The following is a 22,804-nucleotide window of genomic DNA, read 5'->3' as shown; positions in this document are numbered from 1 at the left end:
TGGTCTGGCTGCAGAGCAGCATGGCCAGAACGGCTGCCGCACTCACCCGCAGGGTCGTGATGGTGGCAGGGTCCCGGAGCCGGCCCTCCTCATCTTTCAGGTTGTAGCCTTCTGGCCTCTTGTCACGCTCGCTGACCTTCCACAGCTTCACAGTTTTATCTGCGGAGGGCAACCAGAAGGGATCAGGGACACACAGGAACCTTCTCTGGAGGCGGGGGATGGAGCTGGAGGGGAGCCAAGGCAATGATAAGAGAAATGGCTCCAGGAGCTGGCTAAGGAAGGGCCACAGTACATACATCTCTTGTTACCTGAAGGTAGAGTTCACAGCTTGAGACAAACAAAACCACAGATTGCATTGGGACAAAAGGATTTCTCTGACAATGCACTGTTAAGTGCATAGCTAATATGTTAATTTGGTTCATTCAATAAAAAATATTGACAGAACACAGAATTTACTCTTTACATGATTAATTTAAAGCTCATGATAACTCTGGGAAGAGTTCTATGATCAGCTCTATTTTAGCATCCCAACTCACCTCCACACTGTCTGCACCATGTGCTGACAGGTTCTTCATAACTTGCTTTCTACTTCCTCAGCCTTTCTGGCCTCACTGAGCAATCACCCCGTAGCCCTAACGCTTATGCTCCTGCCACACATCTTCCTTCTGCGCCTTGTGCAGATTGAGCCCACACCTTCCACAGAACCTTGGGGCTTTCTGCGCCTGCTTCCAGGAAAGCCCCTTTTATACCTTCTTCTTTTTGTTTCCTCCTTCCATCTTTCCTTCCTTCCCTCCTTTTGTTCTTTCATACTGGAGGTTGAACCCAGGGCCTATAGATGGTAATAAAATGCTCTGCCAATGAGTTACCTCCTGAGGGCTTCCTTATCCTTTTTCACATGACTCATTCTTCTACTTGTTCTTGTCTCAAGCTCACAGAGGCTTATGTAAAGCCTGCAGAAAATCACTGTCCTCATCACCATTCTCCATCGCTGTTCTCTTTCCTTTTCCTCCTCTTCCTTTTCTACATGGTACTTTCCGCTACTTGGCAATTGTTTGGTTACTTGGTTGATTATCTACCTATCTCCCTCCCTCCGTCTATCTATGCACCTATCTGTCATCTATCTATCTATCTATCTATCTATCTATCTATCTATCTATCTATCTATCTATCAATCAATCATCTATCAAGGCAGGGACTCACTCTAGCTCTGAACTCACTCTGTAGCCCAGGATGTCCTCAAACTCATGGTGATCCTCCTGCCTTAGCCTCCTGAGTTCTAGAATTAAAGGTGTGAGCTGCCATACCTGACTGACACTTACTGATTTATTATCTGTTTTGCCTAGACAGGCAAAATTTCTGGAGGCAGGAGTTTTGTCCATCACAATGCTTGCAGAACTGAGAATGGGGCCAATGACATAGATACTTAATATTATAGTTGCAAAAGTGAATGAACTTCTATATAGTGCACAGTCCTGCAAATATTCAGGAAAACAAAATATTCTAGCTTGCACAAAGCCCTGGTTTAATCTTTACACATACCCTTGTTGTCTCATGATAGTTCCTGACCAGAAACTACCTTTGTCTCCTGTAGACTGCTGAGCACTATATATCCTTTGATGCTCTTGTCTTTCTCCATAGCATGAAGATGAAGATGAGTAGGCCCAAACCTATAGGATCAGGCAGGCCAAAGGGATGATAGAAGGGGTCTAGGACTGTGGGAAGTTGGCAGTACATGCCCTACCTATATATGCTCAATTCTATCTTTTCAGGAAATGTGTTTGTGCTAAACAGATTATTTCTCTGGGCCACATGGCTGTGTATACCTTCCTTTATCAGATAGTGCATTCATTGTTTATACTGTTTATAACTTGTTTTCTGGAAGGCAGAGACATATCGATTCTCTGTATTTGTCACTATTGACAAAGGCTTGAGTCAGGCACTGTTGGGCATAATTCCCACTACTGATCTAGTCAACCATGAATTTGTGTAGCAGGCACATACAGACTAATTCTGGGGTGAGGAAATGTTAGCAGGAAAACCGAAAGTATAGATGCCCAGTTAATTTTCAAATTTAGGATATGTATATTTTACATACTTCAACATTGCAAACATGGTCACTGTACCCAAGTTTCTCTATGTGTAGATTGATAGAAATGCTATCCTTCTTATGGAGATTTTAGGATTAAGTATGGGCTTTTATATATTTTTTTATTTTTAGAAGGTAGAGTCTCTCTCTAGCCCAGGCTGACCTAGAACTCAGTATGTAGTCTCAGGCAGGCCTTGAACTTATAGCCATCCTCCTGCCCCTGCCTCCTGAGTACTGGGATTAAAGCCATGTATCACCATGCCCAGACTAAGTATGAGCCTTTAACAAAGGTTTCTAAATGGAAGCTGTTGTCAGAATGAGAAAATTGAGTGACTATTCTACAGTTACAACATGTGGCCCAGGTGCCTTTAGCTTCCTCACAACGATGCCTGTACAAAGTTCTTCTCTGGGGAGAAAAGCTGCCCCTCCACCTTGCTTTTAATTGGATTTTGTTTGGCTTTTGCTCCTTTGTCTCAGTCTAGATTTGGTATCACTACTCCCTAAGTCTTCATCTTTGGGAGGACAGACAGTACAAGTAAAGGGACATGACTTCATAGCTGTGCTCCTTGAAGTTGTCAGAAGTGGTGTCCTCAGAGGTCTTAAATGCACCACTGCTGTGGGATTTTGGCAGCCATTACGCTCCCTTAGCAGACAACCACCTCTGTTTTCATAATTTTGGGCATCACATGGCAATCCAAGTCAGCTGGCATGAGTACTGTCTTCATGTGTTCGGATCTTTGCTCACTCTGGCTTATGCTCGGGCTAGAGGTGAGGAAGCCTTTCCCACTTGCAGCCTTAATCTAGCAATTCCTGTCTCTCTGCTATCCACTCCCTTGTCCCATTATTTTCTTTTGAGATCTTACACATATGAAACTCCTTTGTAGGGTGAGAAAATGAGATGTGGGCCATACTTATAGTTACTTCATTAGTTTCTAATTAGCTGTGGCTGTGAACAACCCATAAATTAGTGAATTTATTTGGGGGGGGTTTGAGGTAGGGTCTCACTCTAGCCCAGGTTGACCTGGAATTCACTATGGAGTCTCAGGACGGTCTTGAACTCACAGCAATCCTCCTACCTCTGCCTCCTGAGTGCTGGGATTAAATTTGTGTGCTACCACGCCCGGCACTAGTCAGTGAATTTTTAACACTAAATATTTTGTTTCTTGGCTTTGAAATGTGTCCAGTTCTGTTTACAAGGTGGTTCCTATCTCATGTTTTTCATATTTTAAATGGTAAATTGCTATACAGATAGAGTAATCACAGATATAACCCAAGAATTGAAGAAAGAAAAACCTGCCTATATCATCTCCAGTCAGGTTAATCCATGGTCAGCATTTCTGCATAAATTGTTACAATATTTTTTTCAGTATACTGTTTTGCATTTATAAGCCAATAGTGATATTGTATGTATCAATTATTGTATTTAATTATTTTTCCTTCTTTTTATTATATAAGAGATATATGTTACTGGAATTAGAAAATGAAAATGAGAGAAAGGTTAAAAGAAAGAAAAATCTCCCTCAATTCCACTGGAAAAAGATTACTGTGTAAATTTTCCATAGTCTTTTACTATATTCACATAACTATCTAAGTATTTCAAACAAGCACTATGTCATACATAGTTGGCAATATATATTTTACCTGATCATGCATTTATTTATATCAACCTTGATCTGTATACACATAATTATAGAATTGATCATATGTAACATAATGTTAAGGCATATGTAACTTATAGCAGCAATAATTTGGTATCAACTAGGTCTAATAGTGGGAGACTTATTAGTAAACCACTTTATAATCCTACAAAGAAATAATATGAAATCACTGAAAATATTATGTTATTTTTGAAGAACAATTAGGAGAATTTTATACTATTGAGTGTTATATTATTAATTTTAAAATACTGCTTAGAAAACATTTTCTAGACGATATCACATTTTTGTTAAAAAAATTCATCTATGCCCTTTTCTTTGTCTTTAAAATATATTAACAGTAGTTCTCTATGTATTGGAACATTTGTATTATCTTCATTTTACTTCTCTGTATTTTCTTCATGAGCATGTATAGCATCTAACCCTTTCTCACCAAAGGTGTTCAGGCATGAGTAGTAAGCTAGGCAAAGCAATGTGCTTCCATGTGGCAAGTAACTTCAATTCTGGATTCACAATTGCAAGTTAGCTTTGTGTTTCTTCAAAAACTATAAAGCTTAACACATATGCTAGTAGAAACCAAAAACTGTACTTAACTCTAATGAGCTAAGCATAAGTTTTTTTTTTAAAGATAACTGATGGAGAATTCAATTCCCCACAGTTGTGTTGCCTGAGGTAATTCTTGACTTTATTATCATACCATTTTTATTTGACTCAAAATCTGGAAGCTTTGTGAATAAAAAAAAAATGTCTAAGGAATATGTGGCTTCTACTCTGAGAAGTAGTTTTTTCTTTCTCTGGCTTGTTCTGTGAGTGGTTTATCACTTGTGGCAGCTTAAAAACATAATCTTATCATTTATCTTCAGTTTCTCTTTTATACAATAATGCCAATTGTCTTCCATTAATTTCTGCATGTTATTGGCTTAAGGGAGATCCTCAACCTTAATATAAGTATACAAAAGAAAACTAGGTAAGAACATAAGGATTTTTCTTATGAGTCATTCTGAAATGCTGTTGGCATATGAAATAGCACCCCAAATGGGAAGATAATATCCTTGTTAATCAAAAAACTATTTAAAAACTCAATTAACAGAACATTATGCTATATAATTAATCTTCATTGAATTTCACTTTCTTTCCCATCCCCCTGACAAAGTAGTTAATAAGCCCTTGAATTTTATTGCAATAATCAATAGGTTAAATTTCATAATAGAACATAATCTAGATATAGAAGATAATCAGACACTTTTCCACCGCCAGAATTAATTAAGTCAAAATTACTGCTAAGTCTCTTTTATTCTGAGTAGGGTGGAAATAACAAAGCCTCTGAGTAAGACTTGAACAGCCAAATTAAAAGGCAAGAAACAGAAATAAGAGTGTGTAGTTTGGTTTTCAAGAACTCAGGGTTGCAAAGAGCAAACTGAACCATACATAGAGTTATAAGAAAGAATTAAATTGGCATCTGGGAAGGCAGAGGAGTTGAGATTTGGCTGAGGTGAGCTGAGATATTCTTGGATAATTCCAACACAGCAGACTTAGAACAACAGCTTTATATTTAAGGGATTTGGGGTACAAATGCATTAAAAAATATTTTCTCCTCCCCCCACGAGATTGATCCCTGACTCACTGCATACACCTACAAAGCTAGAATGCTAAAAGGAACATATTTACAAGTGGCGGTGAACCACCAGTGTGTTTCTTCTCATTTCTAGAAAAAACTACGTTTGAGCGCTAGACATTGTCTGCATTTTGCTTTACTTGACGTGAACATTTTTTTTTCTTTTTAATTTTGGGTATAGGTAAGAAACACATTCTAGGTTTCTTAAATTATCTGTAAGATTTTATTTATCATGGACTCTCACACAGGATGAAATGAATCATTAATTTATGTGTTCTGACCCTATTGTTAGCCTCTGCAACCTGAACCCTTCAGTATATGCCTTTACTCCAAATTGTGAGCATAGATGACTTTTTTTTTTTTCAGAAAAGGTTTAGAACCTACAGTGTAGGCAGATTCACTGAGAATAACTATTTAACCTGGCTCTATTCAACATCCTTTCTCTTATCTGCTTATATCAATTCCTCCTAAACCAGAAAATGGGATAAGAAGAGTTTGAATGGTGAGAAAGAAACCCCCTTTTTTTGATCTGTTCTCTGGGAGTGTCCCTATCTCTTCTTGAGATGTGCTCCCAGCTTAGAACTTGATTTTTCAGACACTCAGCCATCTGCTCTGCAGACCCTAAAATATATTCAGGGATTAATAACTTCTATTCAAAATGCCAACAGCATGTTGAGTTTCCTGAAATGTATTCCCAGAATAACAGCCAGTGAATCTTAAGACAGGAAGTCACATTCCAAAAACACCTGCAAGTAATCTACATTAGTTGGAAACTGCAGATAACGGCTTTCACATAATTGGGTCATAAATTTGATATTTATAAAAATAATAGCTACTATTTACTGAAGGCCTGTTTTGTGTGTGCTAAGCATCTTGCAAATGGGGATTCTAAGTTTGTCCAGAGCCTGCAAGGTTCGGAGAAAAACTGAGGCTGAGAAAGATTGGCATGCGTAGTTGGCTAATTGCACCTCTGAAAATGCCAAGCATGGGGAGAAAAATCATCTCTACGTACCATTAGTAGACAGAAGAAAGTAAGCTGCATTCTGCTGAGGGAGCCATCTTATTTTATTGATTTTTTCTTCTATTTCTAAACTCTTCAGGTAATCGAACTCGGGTTCATGGCTCTGGAATGTACTGTAAACATTGTATTCACCCCTACGATGAACCTGATTTTTACTCTGTAGGAAGGAGAAAAATACACAAAAGATTAAATCATTTAAGCCAAGTGCAAACTCATAGATTCATTTTTTTTTCTTCTGAGCAAATCCATTATGGGAAGGATAGGAAAAGCTATATCAGAGTGGGCCAGGACCATGATAGCCGTAAGTTTTGCCCTGTGCACCCATTGGCAAACATCACTAATACCAACATATATATTTACTTGTAAATTATATACATAAATTTCTGTCTTAACACAAAGAATATATTTCAATATAAACATAGAAACATGTTAAGACTTTAAAATTAACATATTTAAATTTAATATTTCTTTATATATATCCCAGCATGATGAAGCTCACATACATTTATATCAATCCCTACACAAAGCACAGAATCTACAATTTTTACTGACTTTTGCTGTGGTCAGTTTTTTTTAAGTTGATAATTTTTATTTATATTCAAGCAGTGAGCGATAGAGAGGAGAGAGACAGAGTGAGAGAGAGTGGGCATGCCAGGGCCTCCAGCCACTGCAAACAAATTCCACATTCATATATCACTGTGCATCTGGCTTTACATGGGCACTGGGGAATCAAACCCAGGTCATTAGGCTTTGTAGGCAAGTGCCTTAATCACTGAGTCATCTCTCTAGTCCTAAGCTGAGAATTGTTTTCCTTTTTTTTTTTTTTTTCCGAGGTAGGGTCTCACTCTCGCTCAGGCTGACCTGGAATTCACTATGGAGTCTCAGGGTGGACTCAAACTCACAGCAATCCTACCTCTGCCTCCCAAGTGCTGGGATTAAAGGCGTGCACCACCATGCCCAGCCTAAACTGAGAATTTTAACAGATGAACATAGTGTAATTTTATCATAATCCCCTCCCATTACCTTCCTTAGTTTCCCCTTCCCCACTACCATTTCAATGAACCCACTTTTGTTTCCTTTCAATAGTCTCTCTTCTATTTTCATGCATCATTCCTTTCCTCCTCCATTATCTATGTCAAATGCTGATGGGTTCAATATTGTGCAGCTCTCATGGTAATAGTGGCCTCCACTTAAACTCCTCTCTGATCCTCACAGGATCTGTGATAGGTAGGTGGGGCAGGAAAACGAACATGTGAACCTCAGAGATATTAAATGACGTTCCCAAGGTCACATAGCTCAGTATGAGTGATGAGGTAGACATCTGCACAGAGATGGCCTCTGCATCATTAGGCTGAAGAGACTTTACCTATGGCTCTCCTAGCACTAATTATGCCAAGTGCAAACAGCAGGAATTAAATAAATGATGAGAGACTGGAACACCAAAGCAAATGTCTGCAGAAGGGACAAGTGGAAGACAACAGGGGGAAGAGGAAAAGCATGGTGTTGAAGAGATAAAGCAAAGGGGCCAGAGGGGAGGCTGTATTTCAGGTATTCTTGGGACCACTTATCCAAAGGTTTGAGATTTGGCTTTGGAAAGCTATAAAACTTCCAAATCTGGGTCTTGTTAAACATTTTTTTATAAGAGCTTGCCTTTTAGGAAAAGGCTGATTTTAAAATTCAGGATCCTGGGTAGATACAGAAGAACCAAAGCCAAATGTCAGCTCATAGCCAATAGGTGGTGATGTTGAACCCTGGGCGTGTGTGGTAGGGGTACCAAGGCATTTGGGAGTGGCTTGTCAGAAACTGTGCTCTCTGAAGTCACCAAAAGAGTCCAGACAGGTCTGCCTCCAATGAGGCCACATTGCTGCACATGCACTTTAACTCCAAACTTCCCACAGCTCAACACTGCCCACACAGTGCTTACTGTCCCTGGACAATTTCACCTTGCTTTGACACATGTGTCTCCCGTCACCCTAGTAATGAATCAGACTTCCAATATTTCAGTAAATTAAAATAGGTGAGACCTATAAATAGCTAGCAGAAAAAGTAGGGTGGATTATTACTGGTAAGATGCATAATTTATGCTAAATAGCTCCTCCGGTTCCTCTTTATCATCACTGTAAACCTAATTGGATTTTTTTTTAATTGGGGGTTTGAAAATCAGTTTTCAAAGGACTTTAGTTGCTAACATACATGCTGCTCTCCTGCTTACTTGTAGAGAGCCAGTCCACCTTAACAACACATTCATGAGGGTTGATTTGCTACCGTCCAAATCAGACTGTCAAGTGTGTGTAGCATGTGCCAGACCAATTAGCACCAGGCAGCTCTGGAAAAGCAGGAGAAATTCCAGGTCACGAAGAGCTATTAGTTCCTACTTGCCAGGCACATTTTCACGTTTTCAGGGCCAATGCAATAGGCCGGGTGCCTGATTTAATGCCGAGCACTTGAATTTATATAGAACCCCAAGGGATTATGATGCCCTTATAGAAATTAATTGCAAATAATGTGCAATTACCAAATATATCACCTCTAAATGAGGCTTTCCTTTTTTGAGGGGAGGTGTAATGCAAATGGCTTTGAGGCACAAAGCAGGCATTAAATTGCCAGGGAAGTCTCTGGTGGAGCCTTCCTCTTGCATCCGGCTCCCTCATGCTCCTGGTGCATCTCAGTGGCAGGCAACAGCAGATGGGCGAGTTACTAAAACACAGACCAGCCTGCGGGAAGCTCCTAGCCTGTGCCAGGAGAGGACAAGGAAATCAAATTGGGCCATAATTCCACTCTGAGCAAGCAGAGCAGGCACCAGAAAAACTCAATTTGTATGAAACAGAAAAAATTCCTAGTAGAATTCAAGTCTTAGGGAGAAGTGGGCTTATGAGACTTTCTGTAAGTTGCAGCCTTGGCCCACAACAGCACTGCTTACAACCCTCAGCGCCAGGGCCCTGCAAGTCACCTACCCTGTGTGCAACATGGCTCGCTGCGATGGCTCTTTGTGGGGTTTCACCCCTTTGGTAGGGCAAACAATCATTTTATACTGACACAATGTGTTCTTTTCATAACTGCCATCAAATAAAACTACTTTCCCCTCAAAATTATTCAGGTAGTACCTGACATTAAGGCAGATTGAATTCAAACACCTGGAGGTGAGGTCCCAAAGCAAGAGCAGGAGCTTGCTCTGTAAGTACCCATGGGGCTCTTCCAGTCAGATGAGAATCAAGGAGGTTCTGAATGTGCACTGCACAGAGTTTGAGAGCTAGGCCACGTCCAGAGAGCACCCTCTTTCCAGGTGCATTGGTGAGTCTGAGCATGGGACTGTTGATGCTAATGACTTCTTGGCAGTTTATATTGGCGTGCAAAGCAGCAAAGTTAAGGGTGACATATGAGGATTAAGGAACAGTAGGCGGCCTTCTTTAAAAAGGGAAGAAAATGGGCATTTTGCATTCACTGCCACTTACCTCCTGCTCTCGTTGAAATATTACAACCCGACCCCCCTTGTCCCCTGTCGCTAGTAATTCTCCCGTGTGGTTGAATTCTACCGTAGAGATAATGTCAGCTGAAAAGAAGAAGACAAAAGCAATTTAAGTAGCTGCACACTTACTTTGAAAGGACAGATAATAAGACACTTTTCTGTGCATTTAAAGGCTTAGGGTTTTTGTCTCCACAGCAGAATTTACAAGGATTTTGTGTTCTGTATTTTAAGTGCCACTCGAAGTGGCACTTGGGAAGGTGCATTTCCTCAATGCCCACCCTGCTCCAGGGTCTCTGAGAACATCTGGTGACAATAAAAGGGAAAAAGTGGGTTCCGTCCCTTTTGTTTTGGGTAAGAGAAAAATATTTTTTAATGGCTCAGGGAAATGGTAGTTTTCTTTGATAATTTATACTAGCTATGCCCCCCACCCACTTTGCTTGGCCCCCCAAATGCATTTCAGAGGTGGTAATTCACATGCATGCTGAGTACTTAGCAGGGTTAGGAATGCTGGTGCTGACAATGAGCTTTGAGGAAGAGAGCAAGGGAAGTCCCAACCCGTGCTGTAGCTCAACTCAGGGTCCCTCTTCTGTGAGAGCAGCACATCCTTCTGGAAAAGTACAGCCTTTTCCAGAAGGGTGCTAGAAAGGTAAGGTCAGAAGTCAGAGGAGAAGGGCAAATCATACTCGGTATTTTTAAACCGAGGAATGGCATAGGCGCCAGGGAATGAGATCACACATAATTACCAAAGGAATACTGGCCTGCCAAGTCTTTCTTTAGTGCTGGTTACCCCCAGAGGACCACGGACAGGTAAATTACATATGATTGGATTTATTAGGGCTATTTTTAGAAAAATGACAGAGGTAAATTCTCCTACAATTATTCCCCTGTAGGGCTCCAACAATTGCTACCAAGAATGGAAATGAGTTTAAAAATAAAGAAAAACAATAAAGAAGCAAAGGAACAAAGGAAGGGGAGAAGAAGAATGGATAGAAGGAAAAAGGAAAAAGAAAAAAGGCAGGAAAAGTATTACAAGAACCATTGAGGACTGGTCTAAAAATTATGCCTATAGAAGAGAAGCAAGGGGGAAACTGTGAGGTGGAAAACTAAGGCAATTATCCTGAATAACTCGAACATCAAGCCTTCCTTTGATATCATCATTTTCGGATTTTCTTGGTATGCCTGACTTATTTAGGTAAGTGGTGTAAAATTCTCCACTTCACATGTGGTCTCTTTCCATATAAGAAAATGTTCCTAATGGACATTCTTTGTGGGTAAGTCTAAGGAATAAGGCACAAGCCTGTCTCTTTCAAGCCACGCACATTTAAAGGACAATTCACAGCCTCTTGTATGATTGGCCCTACAGGTAGCCACTTCAAGTATAAAGCAGTCCAGGGAAACTAAAGAGTGTGGCCCTTTGAAAGAAAAAGTGGCTTAAGGAAACTGAAGTATTGCTTGTATAATTTGCTCCTTTGTCTTTGAAGAAGAAGAAGAAGCCAGATATGCAGATTTTTATATGATCATCTTTGAAATTTTTTATATTGGCCAAAACTTTTTCAACACTATGACAATTAAAAAAATTGTTGTTGTTTGTTTGCTTTTATTTTTTGTTTGAGTCAGGGTCTCTCTGGGAATCTCAGGTTTGACATGAACTCATATATCCCAAGCTGGTCCTGAATTTGAGATCCTCCTGCCTTCATTTTCCGAGTGCTCGGATTACAGGTGTGTACCACCAGGCCCAGTACTAAAACAAAACAAAACAAAACAAAACAAAATCTTGCCTGTTGTTATGGGTCACTTGTGTATGACTTTTGACCTATTACAGAGTCTTTGTTTAGATAAGGCTACCCTCATCTCTTCCTGTTCTAAATTGGAAATCCTAAAAACAAACTTACTAAGCCATGTAATTGTTAGGCTCTTGATGTAAGTTTATGTTAACAGGTGCCTTTGAGTTGGGTCATATTAAAGTCCAGCAAGGCTGGTGTACCAGATACTTCAAGTACCTGACCACCTTGTTTTCTCTAAGTGTGGCTATCTTAGCAAGCTTCAGAGGAGAAAGGTGGTTGTTGGCGGTCTGCGGCTGCCTCACAGTCCCCACACTGAATTGTGCTGAGTGCTAGTGTGTGCTGCCCACACCACTACCTCTAGGCTTGCAGTGGGTGCAGAGAAAAGGGTCGCGCACACAGATCCTGACCTGGGTGAAACCCAAGGTGGGCACAGCTCCTTCTTTTAACTTCCTGGCTTCTGTCAAGTACTAAGGAATGAATCAAAGCTCTTAAACTGCAGCACTAACACTTCCCAAACTAACAGGGACAGTGAGAGAGGGTGGTAGGAGATGAGGCCTGGAGTAAACAATGCCACCTCACTTATTCAAAGTTGTCGCAGGGGCTCACTCTGTAGCCCAGACTGGTCTCAAACTTGGGATTTTCTGCCTCAGACTCTGGACTGTGGGGATTACCAGCACGCCCCACCCAGCTTGGCTTGCTCGGGCTCTGTTGTAACCTCTGTTGTGGACATGCTGCACATGCCCTTCTCCTGGGCAGCACTGTGAACACAGAGCTCTGGAGTTCTGAGTGGGCTACAGAGCCCTATGCTGGGAACTTAAGAATAAGTTTTTCCTTTTGGTGATACTGGCCATCAAATCAAAGAGTTCAGTAAGCTATCCCAATGAAAGCTTTGGTTCAGTGGCTGGGAAAATGCCACTATTAAGGAAAACAAAAGCTTGCATTTCCAGAGATGACATACACATTGTCTTGCCCAGACTCTGAAAGTGTCTTTCCTCTCTTTTTAAGATCTACATAGGCCATAACAAGACAGAATTTAAGTTCAGGTCACACTATCCCAGCCCACTCTCCGTGATGTAGCATTAGGTAGGCACTGTCCCATTTTCTTTCCAAGTGTTATTCTTCAGTCATATGTCTCTCTTAAGGACATTGCAAGAGAAAGGGCAGGTGGCATAGCAGTATTGCACAATTACTTCTACAAAGACCTTCCCTTTATTTGAATCCTCCAGGATAGCTAGTCTGAATATGTTGCTGCTTGTATCAAGCTACTGCCTACATCCTTGAGCAGCATATGCCATTGCAGCATGAGTTAATACCTGTTTTGAGCTCTCCTGTTTTCTAACTCATTTATCACTGCTAAGCTGCTAGGTGTAACCCAAATACCCCACTGCCCCGTCCATCTCTACCTTCATCTATAACTGCTTAAGAAGTGACATAAAACTCATGAATCACCCTCACATTCCAGTTTCAAAACACCAAGACTACTGATACAAATGCTCTTGTGTTTGAAATGTGCTGTTTTGGTAGAACTGTTTAAACTGTCAAATACACGCAGTTTGAAAAGAACCTTTATGAGCATACAAAGAGTGAGCAGTAACAACTATAAGCTAGCAAATCTAAGTTTAAAATTTTTTAAATTTGCTTCCAATCATGATCAATCAAAATCAATTCTTCCAGTTCAACATAACTTTCATACTTAAATTATAAGTTTATATGAAAACTCAGCATTTCATAAATGCCAGCCCAATTATACTGTTGGCCATAAATGCTATAAGCTTCAGTATTTTTCCTTTGATTTCCAGGAGAATGTAGGTAAAGGGTAAGTAACTAAAAAACAAAAGCCAAAAAATGACAGAGGGGCTGGTGAGATGGCTCAGCATTTAGGACACTTGCCTGCAAAGCCTAACAACCCAGGTTCAATTCCCAGATGCACAAAGTAGTACATGCATCTAGAGTTTGTAGTGGCTACAGGCCCCGGCACACCCACAGTCACTCCTGTCTCTCATCCCCTCTCTCTTTCTGTCTGTATCTCTCTGCTTGAAAATATATAAATAAAATATTTTTTTAAAGTGATAGATGTCAAATACAGTCAAAGGATTTCTACAGGAAATCCTGTGTGTTAGGAGGTTGGCTGAGTTCCCAATCTATCTGAGAAGTAACTTCTATAGCATGGAGGCCTGGTAACCTCATTTTTAGTTCAATGGGCACTGTTAAGACTGACTTTTTCCTTATAAAAATCAATCTCAGTATGCTCCACAAGTTTCACGACTAGTAATTTCCTACATCAAGTCTCCATTTGCCCAGACAATAGATATTGACTTAGCAGTCATGTTTACATGATTGTGAGGCTAAAGAAAACAGAGGGCTCCTCGTGTTTGTGACCTCATCTCCCACAGTGCCAGGGCAGGCTGGAGTCTGAGCCTTGCACCTGCATGATTAGGCAACATACATAGAAAGGTGTTTGGATTGAAAGATGACTCATTTAGAGAGACTGAAGGGACTAAACCCAGAACCTACTGGTGGAATCACTGACCTGACCAGGTTACCAGCACTGCCGCTCAACATTAATCAAATGAGACAGAAATGCTGTTGAGCCTTTGGAACTGATTGTCTTAACTGTCATCTAAAAACTTTCCCATTTGCCCTATGTGGAACAGCTGGTCAGCTCTGTCCATTCAGTACTGGGCTTTTCTCCTGATGATCAGGTAAGCTCTAAGTGATTTTCTGCATCTCCACTCTGGACAAAGATGTCTAGAAGGATGCAAAATGGCTTCATAGCAGACCACAGTGGCAAAATGGTGGTACTTGCCAGAAGGTTTGCATAGAGAAGAATTTAGGATTATCATTCTAGGCTGAGGTGCTTTTATTCATTGGCAGTGGAGGAAGCCAAGGAATGGACATGTGTGTCCTTGCCATTCCTCCATAGGGTTATCTAGTCAAATTGAAATAGAAATCACAATCAGCCCTCTCATCTATCTGAGATAGTGGTGTTCTTCCTGAGTCTTCATTCACAAACTAAATCACCTACTACAGTTACAAACAGTGTATTAGAACATGATTTGGACCAACATAGGTGGAAGAAGGGAATAAATCTGGTTTTGACCCAACAAGAGGCAAGACACAAACCACATCTTTGTCATCCCTGTCCTACTGCATGTAATACACACTGCTCTTGTGACCCAGACTTGACTCTGTTACAAGAACAGGGTTTTGTATTTGGAAAATGAATCCTTTTCAATGGAACATTATTAATTCTGTGCACACTGGTTTTAACTTCAACCTGATGCTGTTATTCCTCTCATACAAAAAACTATAAGCAGAAGGGTCTAACAGCTTCAGTTCCTCAGATCTTATCACAGTCGTGTTCCTATTTAGCTTAAGTGTTGGAAACAGGCAGGATGAAATGTCAGTCAGTTCCTGCAGACCAAGCTCCTCACAGCAAGTACTGTGCTGTGTGGAGACTCCTGGTTGGTTACTCTGCCCAGGCCCTACTTCCTTGCCTTCCCACTGTCCCACTATCGAAACCCGGATACTTCTTAGCTTTGCTTATAGCCATGTGACCCATATTTGGTAAATGAGACATAAAGAATAGTCTGTTGAGGAAGATTAGAGAGGAATAGAGATTCTAATGAAATTATTTATTGCCTAAATAAAGGAAGCAAGTAGGGATAGGCCTTCTGGGTGGACTGTTCCTTTATCCTTGTGATTATATATGTCCCTGATATGTGGACCTGTGACATCCATTACATGACCCTGAGGTAACTCAGGACTTTAAAAGGCTAAGAGACTGCGTTTGACATATGGAAAAATGGAACAAGGTCTTTGATGACATCAGGAAGTAACTAAAACCTTCCTTAGGACAGATATGTCTGGATTTGTTAAACAAAAGACACTGTGTTCAAACCACCCCTAGGTGGATTTTTCGTTACTTGACTCTAAACACACACGCACACACACACACACACACACACACACACGCTTTTTTTTTCTTTTTGCAGGTGCTGGGAATTGAACCTCAGGCCTTGTGCATGTTAGGCAAGTACTCTACCACTTAGCTATATCCCAGCTTCAAAAGCATGTTCATAGATATGCTGCTCCATTTTTGTTTTCTTCCCAGTATTTTTCACAGAGCCAGATAATTAATGCATATGGAACTGTGAAAACATGCCCCCCCTCAGCCCTGGAGGTTCTTTGCAGAAGGTCCCATGTGCAGATATTCTTTTTACTCTCCCCCTTATCTACTTTTTCTTTTCCACTTGTTTGGTTACCAACATCTCCTGTTTTCTCTGCCACGGAGTGGGTACATTAATTTTCAACCACACTAACATGAAAGCAGACCACTTAAATTTGTTCATGGTGTCCATTATAAAGCTATACCTTGGACTGAAGAGATGGCTTAGTGGTTAAGGTGCTTGCTTGTGAAGCCTAAGGACCCAGATTCGATTCCTCAGTACCCATGTAAGCCAGATGCACAAGGTAGTGTGTGCATCTGGAGTTTGTAGTGGCTAGAGGCCCTGGCATTTCCATTCTGTCTCTCTCAAATAAGTATATAAAAATAAAGAATAAAATTATGTCTTCAAAGGGACCTAGCCACACCCTTCTTGGGAGCCAAGCTTTCACTGTTAATATGTCAGCAGCCCACCACGCTTGCTGAGCTGTGAATATCCAGATGGCAAGAAGCAGGTGAGTAATGAATGCCATGCTGTTCCCATTAAAATGCACACAGCCTCCCCAGAATGATCAAATCTCCAGTATGAGCTGGAGCAAGAAAATGGAGGCACATGTGCGCTCATGGCATTCTGCAACACAGACACCTTCAAGACAGAGTTTTCCTGTAGTTTAACAAAACCTACCCAAAGGATAAATGAGTGTTCAAAATGACAAGTCTCTAAGTATAGAAAAACCTGATGGGAAAGTGACAGCTGTCCAGACTTGCCTGCATGCCTGTGTGGGTCATGGTGGAATCTGCTGTCAAGGTATCTTCCATCTGTCACCCACTCTTCCCAAAAGCAGAGGAGTCATTAGCTGCTCAGGTGACACAAACTCTGCCAATAGTCACTCAGGACTATAATCCACCCAACACAGGACATCTATACCTGACCCCACCATTTGTGGGTCTTCAGGTCCAAAAGGAGAAAGAAACAGGAGCTCTTGGGCAGGCACCATGCCACCCAAATACACTTCACATGGCATCTGTTTGGCACATGTTTAGTCAGAATTTCTTCTGTGCCAGATGCTTTGAAGGCAGTCAGGCAGGACGTCCACTGCATGGAAGCTGAAATCCCCAGTATTTGTGGTTTGGCTCAAATGTCACTTTTTTAGGGAAACCTTATGTGACTTCTCTCAAGGCCAAGGCAGTTCCCTTTAATTTGCAGCCTCATTGCTCTCCTTACTTCTCCCCCATAAGTTATCATTGCTTGTCATTAGCACTTATTATAGTGGTATTAAGGTCATTTAAATGTCTGTCTCAAGCTCTAAATTATAAATCCCATGAGGAATTTGCTCATCATGGAATCCTCAGTGTCTACCTGAGTATCTTAACATATGCCAGATTCTTCTTGATGCTTTGCTCTTTGATGGCCTACTGAATGAACAGGAAACTCTAAGCAATGTATTACAAACCAATATACTGGATATAGAAGGCATCTTTTCTTGTATGTGTGTATATTTTGTGCTTATGTATGTGTTCATGTGTATGTAAGTGGGTTGCATACATATGTATGTATGTATGGAGGCCAGAATGTCTTTCTCAGTCATTCTCTTCCTTATTTACTTTATTCATTTGTGTGTGAGAGAAAGCAAGAGGGAAGACAGAGAGAGAGAGAGAGAGAGAGAGAGAGAGAGAGAGAGAGAGAGAGAGGGCGAGAGAGAGAGAGAGAGAGAAAGAGAGAGAGAGGAGGAGAGGAGAGAGAGGAAGAAAGAGAACAGGCATGCCAGAGCCTCTAGCCACTGCAAACAAACTCCAGATGCATGCTCCATCTTGTGCATTTATCTGGCTTATGTGAGTACTAGGGAATTGAATTTGGGTCCTTAGGCTATGCAGGCAAGTGTCTTAATCATTGAGCCATCTCTTCAGCCCTCTCTACCTTATTTTTTGAGAAAGGATCTCTCACTGAATTTAGAGCTTACCCATTGGGTTAGACTAGCTAGCCAGCAAGCCTTAGGGATCTTTCTGTGTCTGACCACAGCTGGGATTACAAGTCTGCACCACTGTATGTGGGTGCTGAGGATATGACCTCAGGTCCTTGTGCTTGCATGAAAAGCATTTTATCCACCAAGCCGTCTCCCCAGGTCTACAGAGCATTTTCTTTTAGGTGTGTGAAGACAAGGGAAGTTCTTAGTTGGAACAATGAGTGTCTGGGAATCATCAAATTGTAAAACTACATAGATGGGAGTGAAGAACAGGTTTTACCCTAAAATGCCTTTATAGTCATTGGGAGGTATTGTGAGTTCTGTGAGTCAGGTAGACAGAACAGACAGTGAACAAAGGGTATCAAGGCCGAGGGCTGCTGACAGCATGGAGGTGGGAATAAGACAGCCAAAGTGAATTTTAAGCACATAGTCTGAGATTAAAGGACTCTGTTTAGTGAGCATGTGTTATGCACACGTTCGTGGGCTGGGTACAAGAATTACTAAAAATAAATTCCAAAGCACAAGTGGTCCTTGCACTTGGGAACATTTTGATAAGAGGACTGAGAAGTAGTGGGGTATAGTAAAAACAAAACAAAACAAAAAACCTGTTGGAGGAGAAGAGCAAAGACCCTAGTAATGGAGGTCTTTGAGTCATGGAATCAGAATCCTATTTTTTGTTAACCTAGAAAGTAGTGAGAAGCCGTTGGTGCAACCCAAGGCAAGATCTATGCCATATCCCAGTATTCAAGACACCTTTATTGTGTGACAAATGATATTGTGTGAAAATGATAAGTTGAACATAGCAAGATATGTTCTTTCTTAAACTCTAGATAGTTGTAAAGAAATGAATGAGGGCTGGAGAGATGGCTTAGCGGTTAAGCGCTTGCCTGTGAAGCCTAAGGACCCCAGTTCGAGGCTCAGTTCCCCAGGTCCCACGTTAGCCAGATGCACAAGGGGGCGCATGCGTCTGGAGTTCGTTTGCAGAGGCTGGAAGCCCTGGCACGCCCATTCTCTCTCTCTCCCTCTATCTGTCTTTCTCTCTGTGTCTGTCGCTCTCAAATAAATAAATAAAAATTAAAAAAAAAAAGAAATGAGTGAAAATAGAGTCAGAAAAGAGTGCAGTTTTTCTTCTGAAACAGGAGGTCTCTATGGCAACAGGAAGGTGCTGCTAATTGTTTACAGGGACTTGTTGTATGGTGATTTCTCAATGGTCAATATTAGAACCAAGTAAGGCAATTGCAATTTGACAGATTATTTGAACTCTCTGCTATTTCTGGCTAGAAGCAGTCTTTTAAAAAATTTTTTTGTTTATTTTTATTTATTTATTTGACAGTGACAGAGAAAGAGGCAGAGAGAGAGAGAGAGAGAGAGAGAGAGAGAGAGAGAGAGAGAGAGAGAGGAAGAGAGAGAGAGGAGAGTGGGCGCGCCAGGGCTTCTAGCCACTGCAAAGGAACTCCAGATGTGTGCGCCCCCTTGTGCATCTGGCTAATGTGGGTCCTGGAGAATCAAGCCTCGAACTGGGGTTCTTAGGCTTCACAGGCAAGCGCTTAACCACTAAGCCATCTCTCCAGCCCTAGAAGCAGTTTTAAAGAAGATGATAAAATATTTTTTTCCAAAGCAATATCAGATAGTAGGTATACAGTAATATAGAATGATAGGGTTGATTTTCATCATCTGTGGGACTCAACCTGTTGCAGTCAGGTTTGCATTGCTGGTAGAAATCACGCAACCAAGAGCAGCTTGTGGGGAAAGAAAGAGGTTTATTTTGGTTTATAGACTCAAGGGGGAAGCTCCATGATGGCAGGGAAAAACGATGGCATGATCAGAGGGTGGACATAACTTCCTGGCCAACATCAGGCGGACAACAGGAACAGGTGAGTATGCCAAACACTGGCATAAGAAAACTGGCTGTAACACCCATAAGCCCACCCCCAACAATACACTATCCCCAGGAGGCATTAATTCCCAAATCTCCATCAGCTGAGAACCTAAGTTTATGGGAGACACCTGAATCAAACCACCACATTCTACCCCTGGCCCACAATAAACTGATAATCATACATGATATAAAATGCAATGTATTCATCCAACTTTAAAAGTCCCCATATATTTTTTTAATCAATCCTAATGATGTTCAAACATTCCCATAGTATAAGATCTTTTAACTGAGTCATAATATCAAAAAACTCCCCCAAAATCCCATAATGGCACAGAATAAACATTCATACTGCAAAAGATAGCATTGGGCATAGCAAAGATATATTCAACAAATACAAGATTTAAAACAGGGCAAACATCAAAACTCTGAAGCTACAAGTCCAATAACTCTAGTCAGTGACAAATCTCCAAGTCTGATAATTCTAACCAGAAAGTCTCTGGAGTTCCAATTCTGCCCCTCCAGACAGGCTACTCACAGTCCTGGAAAACTTCATCCAGGGCCAGCAGCTATCCTTGGCAGCCATCTTGTGGTCCTGGCATCTCCACTGGATCTCCACTGCAACCCATGCTTCAATCTCACAGCTCCATTTCATCTCCATGCAGACATCCAGCAAACCTGCTACACACTGCCCATGACCACTTGACCGGGTTGCAAATTCAATGTCCCTCTCTTTCCTGCATTTCTTATACTCCATAATACCAGGTAGGATGCCAATTTATTAATCTAGGGGGGGATAAAGAAGACTTTGCAGAATAGGTTACTCCTTCAATAGTAAGGCCCCTTCTGAGAAGTCTACATTCTTCCTGTTGCCCCAATGCAGGTCAGCTGGCTCAGTCTCAATGGTTGTAATCACTCACATAATTGCAACTGAATAGGGAGCAGTTTTGTCCCAAATATTTCTTTCTGTGCCATATCCCTCTGCACATACCAGTCCATTTCTATGCACTGCAAACCTGCACAACTTCTCGGGACACAGGCATAACAGCAAGCCTCTCATACAAACTGCTTCTAGCCCAGTCCAGAATAAGCTCCTTTTCATCCTCATAAGCTAAACCTTCCAGTCCACAGTTCTTACTGTGTTCAGGTCTTTCAACTCTGACCAGAATAATCCATCAAGCTGTACTTACAGCATTGCAAGGCATCTCTTAGGCCAAGGTTTCAAATCCATCCACATTCCTTTTGAAAATCAGCCCCAAAAGGCCCACAGTCAGTTGTCTAGCAGCAAATGACACCACTCCTTGGTACCAACATTACTGTTGCAGTCAGGTTCTCATTGTTGATAGAAATCACCTCATCAAGAGCAGCTTTTGGGAAAAAAAAAGGGTTTATTTTGGCTTACATAGTAGAGGGGAAGTTCCATGATGGCAGAGAAAATGATGGCATGAGCAGAGGGTGGATATCACCTCGTCACCAACATCAGATGGGCAATAACAACAGGAGAGTGTGACAACCACTGGCAAAGGGAAACTGGCTATAATACCCATAAGCCTATCCCTGACAATACATTGCCTCCAAGAGGCATTAATTCTCAAATCTCTATCATCTGGGAACCTAGCATTCAGATCACCTAAGTTTATGGGGGCACCTGAATCAAACCACCACAAACCTTTAATGAATATTTACAAAGCAAATATAGTACAGTACACACCAACTGCTTTTCTCTATGTACTAAATACTGACAACTTAGAAAAATCATTATGTTTGACCTTAAGGGAAATCAGATGCAACTTGTTCAGTTTAGATACTGATTAAAAATAGAAAAATTAGAAAAGACTTAATGTTGATAGAGTCAATAATCCGTTTATCCATTCAATAGATATTAAGCACACTAATGTGGGCCAAGTACTCATTCAGCTATTGGCAATACATCAATTAATAAAACAAGAATCTCTCTGCCTACAAAAAACTTAGATTCTAGTTGTGGGAAAAAGTCAATAATAAACATAATAAATTACATTTATCTTATGTGCTGTGAGGAACAGGTAAGAGCTGAGAAGAAGTGACTGGTGATGAGGATGGAGGGAAATCACATTTAAATATGATGGTGTCAGGCATGGTGGCACATGCCTTTAATCCCAGCTCCTAGGAGGCAGGGGAAGGAGAAGCAACATGAGTTCAAGGCTACCCAAGACTACATAGTGAATTACAGGTTAGCTTTGGGTTATAGTAAGACCCTACCTTGGAAAACCAAGAAAAACAAAACAAAACCCCAATCAATAAATAAAATAAAATAAATGTGATGGTGGTGATAGGCCTCATGGAGTGGCTTGCTAGAGGTGAAGCACCCTTCTGTTGACAGACTGTTTTAGACTGAAGGGTCGCTAAGAGGGAGCATGCATGGGTCATGACATGACTATGACCAGAATAGAACCAACAAGGGTAAAACAAAGCATGAGTGATGAGAGGTTCAGATTGCACTTGGTTTTAGACTATGAGTGGAATGGGCACAAAAATGAAATGTATTTAATGTCACCAAACTTCACATCTAATAATGTTAACACAGAGAATGGTATGCTATGTACATTTTCCTACAAAAGCAAAATGGAAGGTTGCTGGAGAGCATTGAATGGAGGAGTGATAGTTTTATAAGAACCAGTTTGGTGAGAAGAAGCTGTGGAGGTCGAGGTGGAATAGAGTAGCTGAGATACTCTGGTGAACAGTGGTGGTGCTCTGGTCAAGGCAATGACAATGAAGAGAGAGGCAGATTCTGTATGCGTGCTGAGGCAACCTGTCAGGATGTGCTGGTGGACCAACCACAGGGTGTGAAGAATGGAAAGAAATGGAGGGTAGTTTCAAAGGTTTTGCTCTTGGCATTGTCACCATAGAAAATGGGAATTTTGTGGGTGAAACTATTTTGGGGGGAAAAGAGCAAATGTTCAGTTTCATGCATAAAAATGTGAAAGGTTTCTAAGTAGAGCTGGTGAGTAGGCTGTTGGAAATAGGGGTCAGGAGTTCAGGAGAAGGGCTTAGAGAGTTATTGGCATTCAGATGGCATTTAAAGGCAGAAGACTGGATCATATCTCAAGGAGGGTAAGTAATGAGAGAAAATAACTGATACTTGGGGCACTTAACTTTTAAAAGTTCAGAAAAGAGAGAAACCAAGAAACAA

The 22,804-nt window shown here is 41.1% G+C and overlaps 1 protein-coding gene across 2 annotated transcripts in view; it reads right to left on the bottom strand.

The window, feature by feature from the left end:
- The window catches only part of Ppp2r2b (protein phosphatase 2 regulatory subunit Bbeta), a 480,227-nt gene that overhangs the window by 102,630 nt on the left and 354,793 nt on the right, over positions 1–22,804 (bottom strand). For both annotated transcript variants that reach the window (XM_004664733.3, XM_045132546.1), the window contains exons 2-4: positions 9,830–9,927; positions 6,369–6,534; positions 47–159 (exon numbers count right to left, since the gene is read on the bottom strand). In XM_004664733.3, the coding sequence (XP_004664790.1) occupies positions 47–159; positions 6,369–6,534; positions 9,830–9,927 (377 nt within the window). The remainder of the gene's footprint in view (positions 1–46; positions 160–6,368; positions 6,535–9,829; positions 9,928–22,804) is intronic.

The sequence above is a fragment of the Jaculus jaculus genome, chromosome 13 (assembly GCF_020740685.1).
Source record: "Jaculus jaculus isolate mJacJac1 chromosome 13, mJacJac1.mat.Y.cur, whole genome shotgun sequence".
In the NCBI taxonomy this organism is placed as follows: Eukaryota; Metazoa; Chordata; class Mammalia; order Rodentia; family Dipodidae; genus Jaculus; species Jaculus jaculus.
This window is presented reverse-complemented; position numbering and strand designations above follow the sequence as displayed.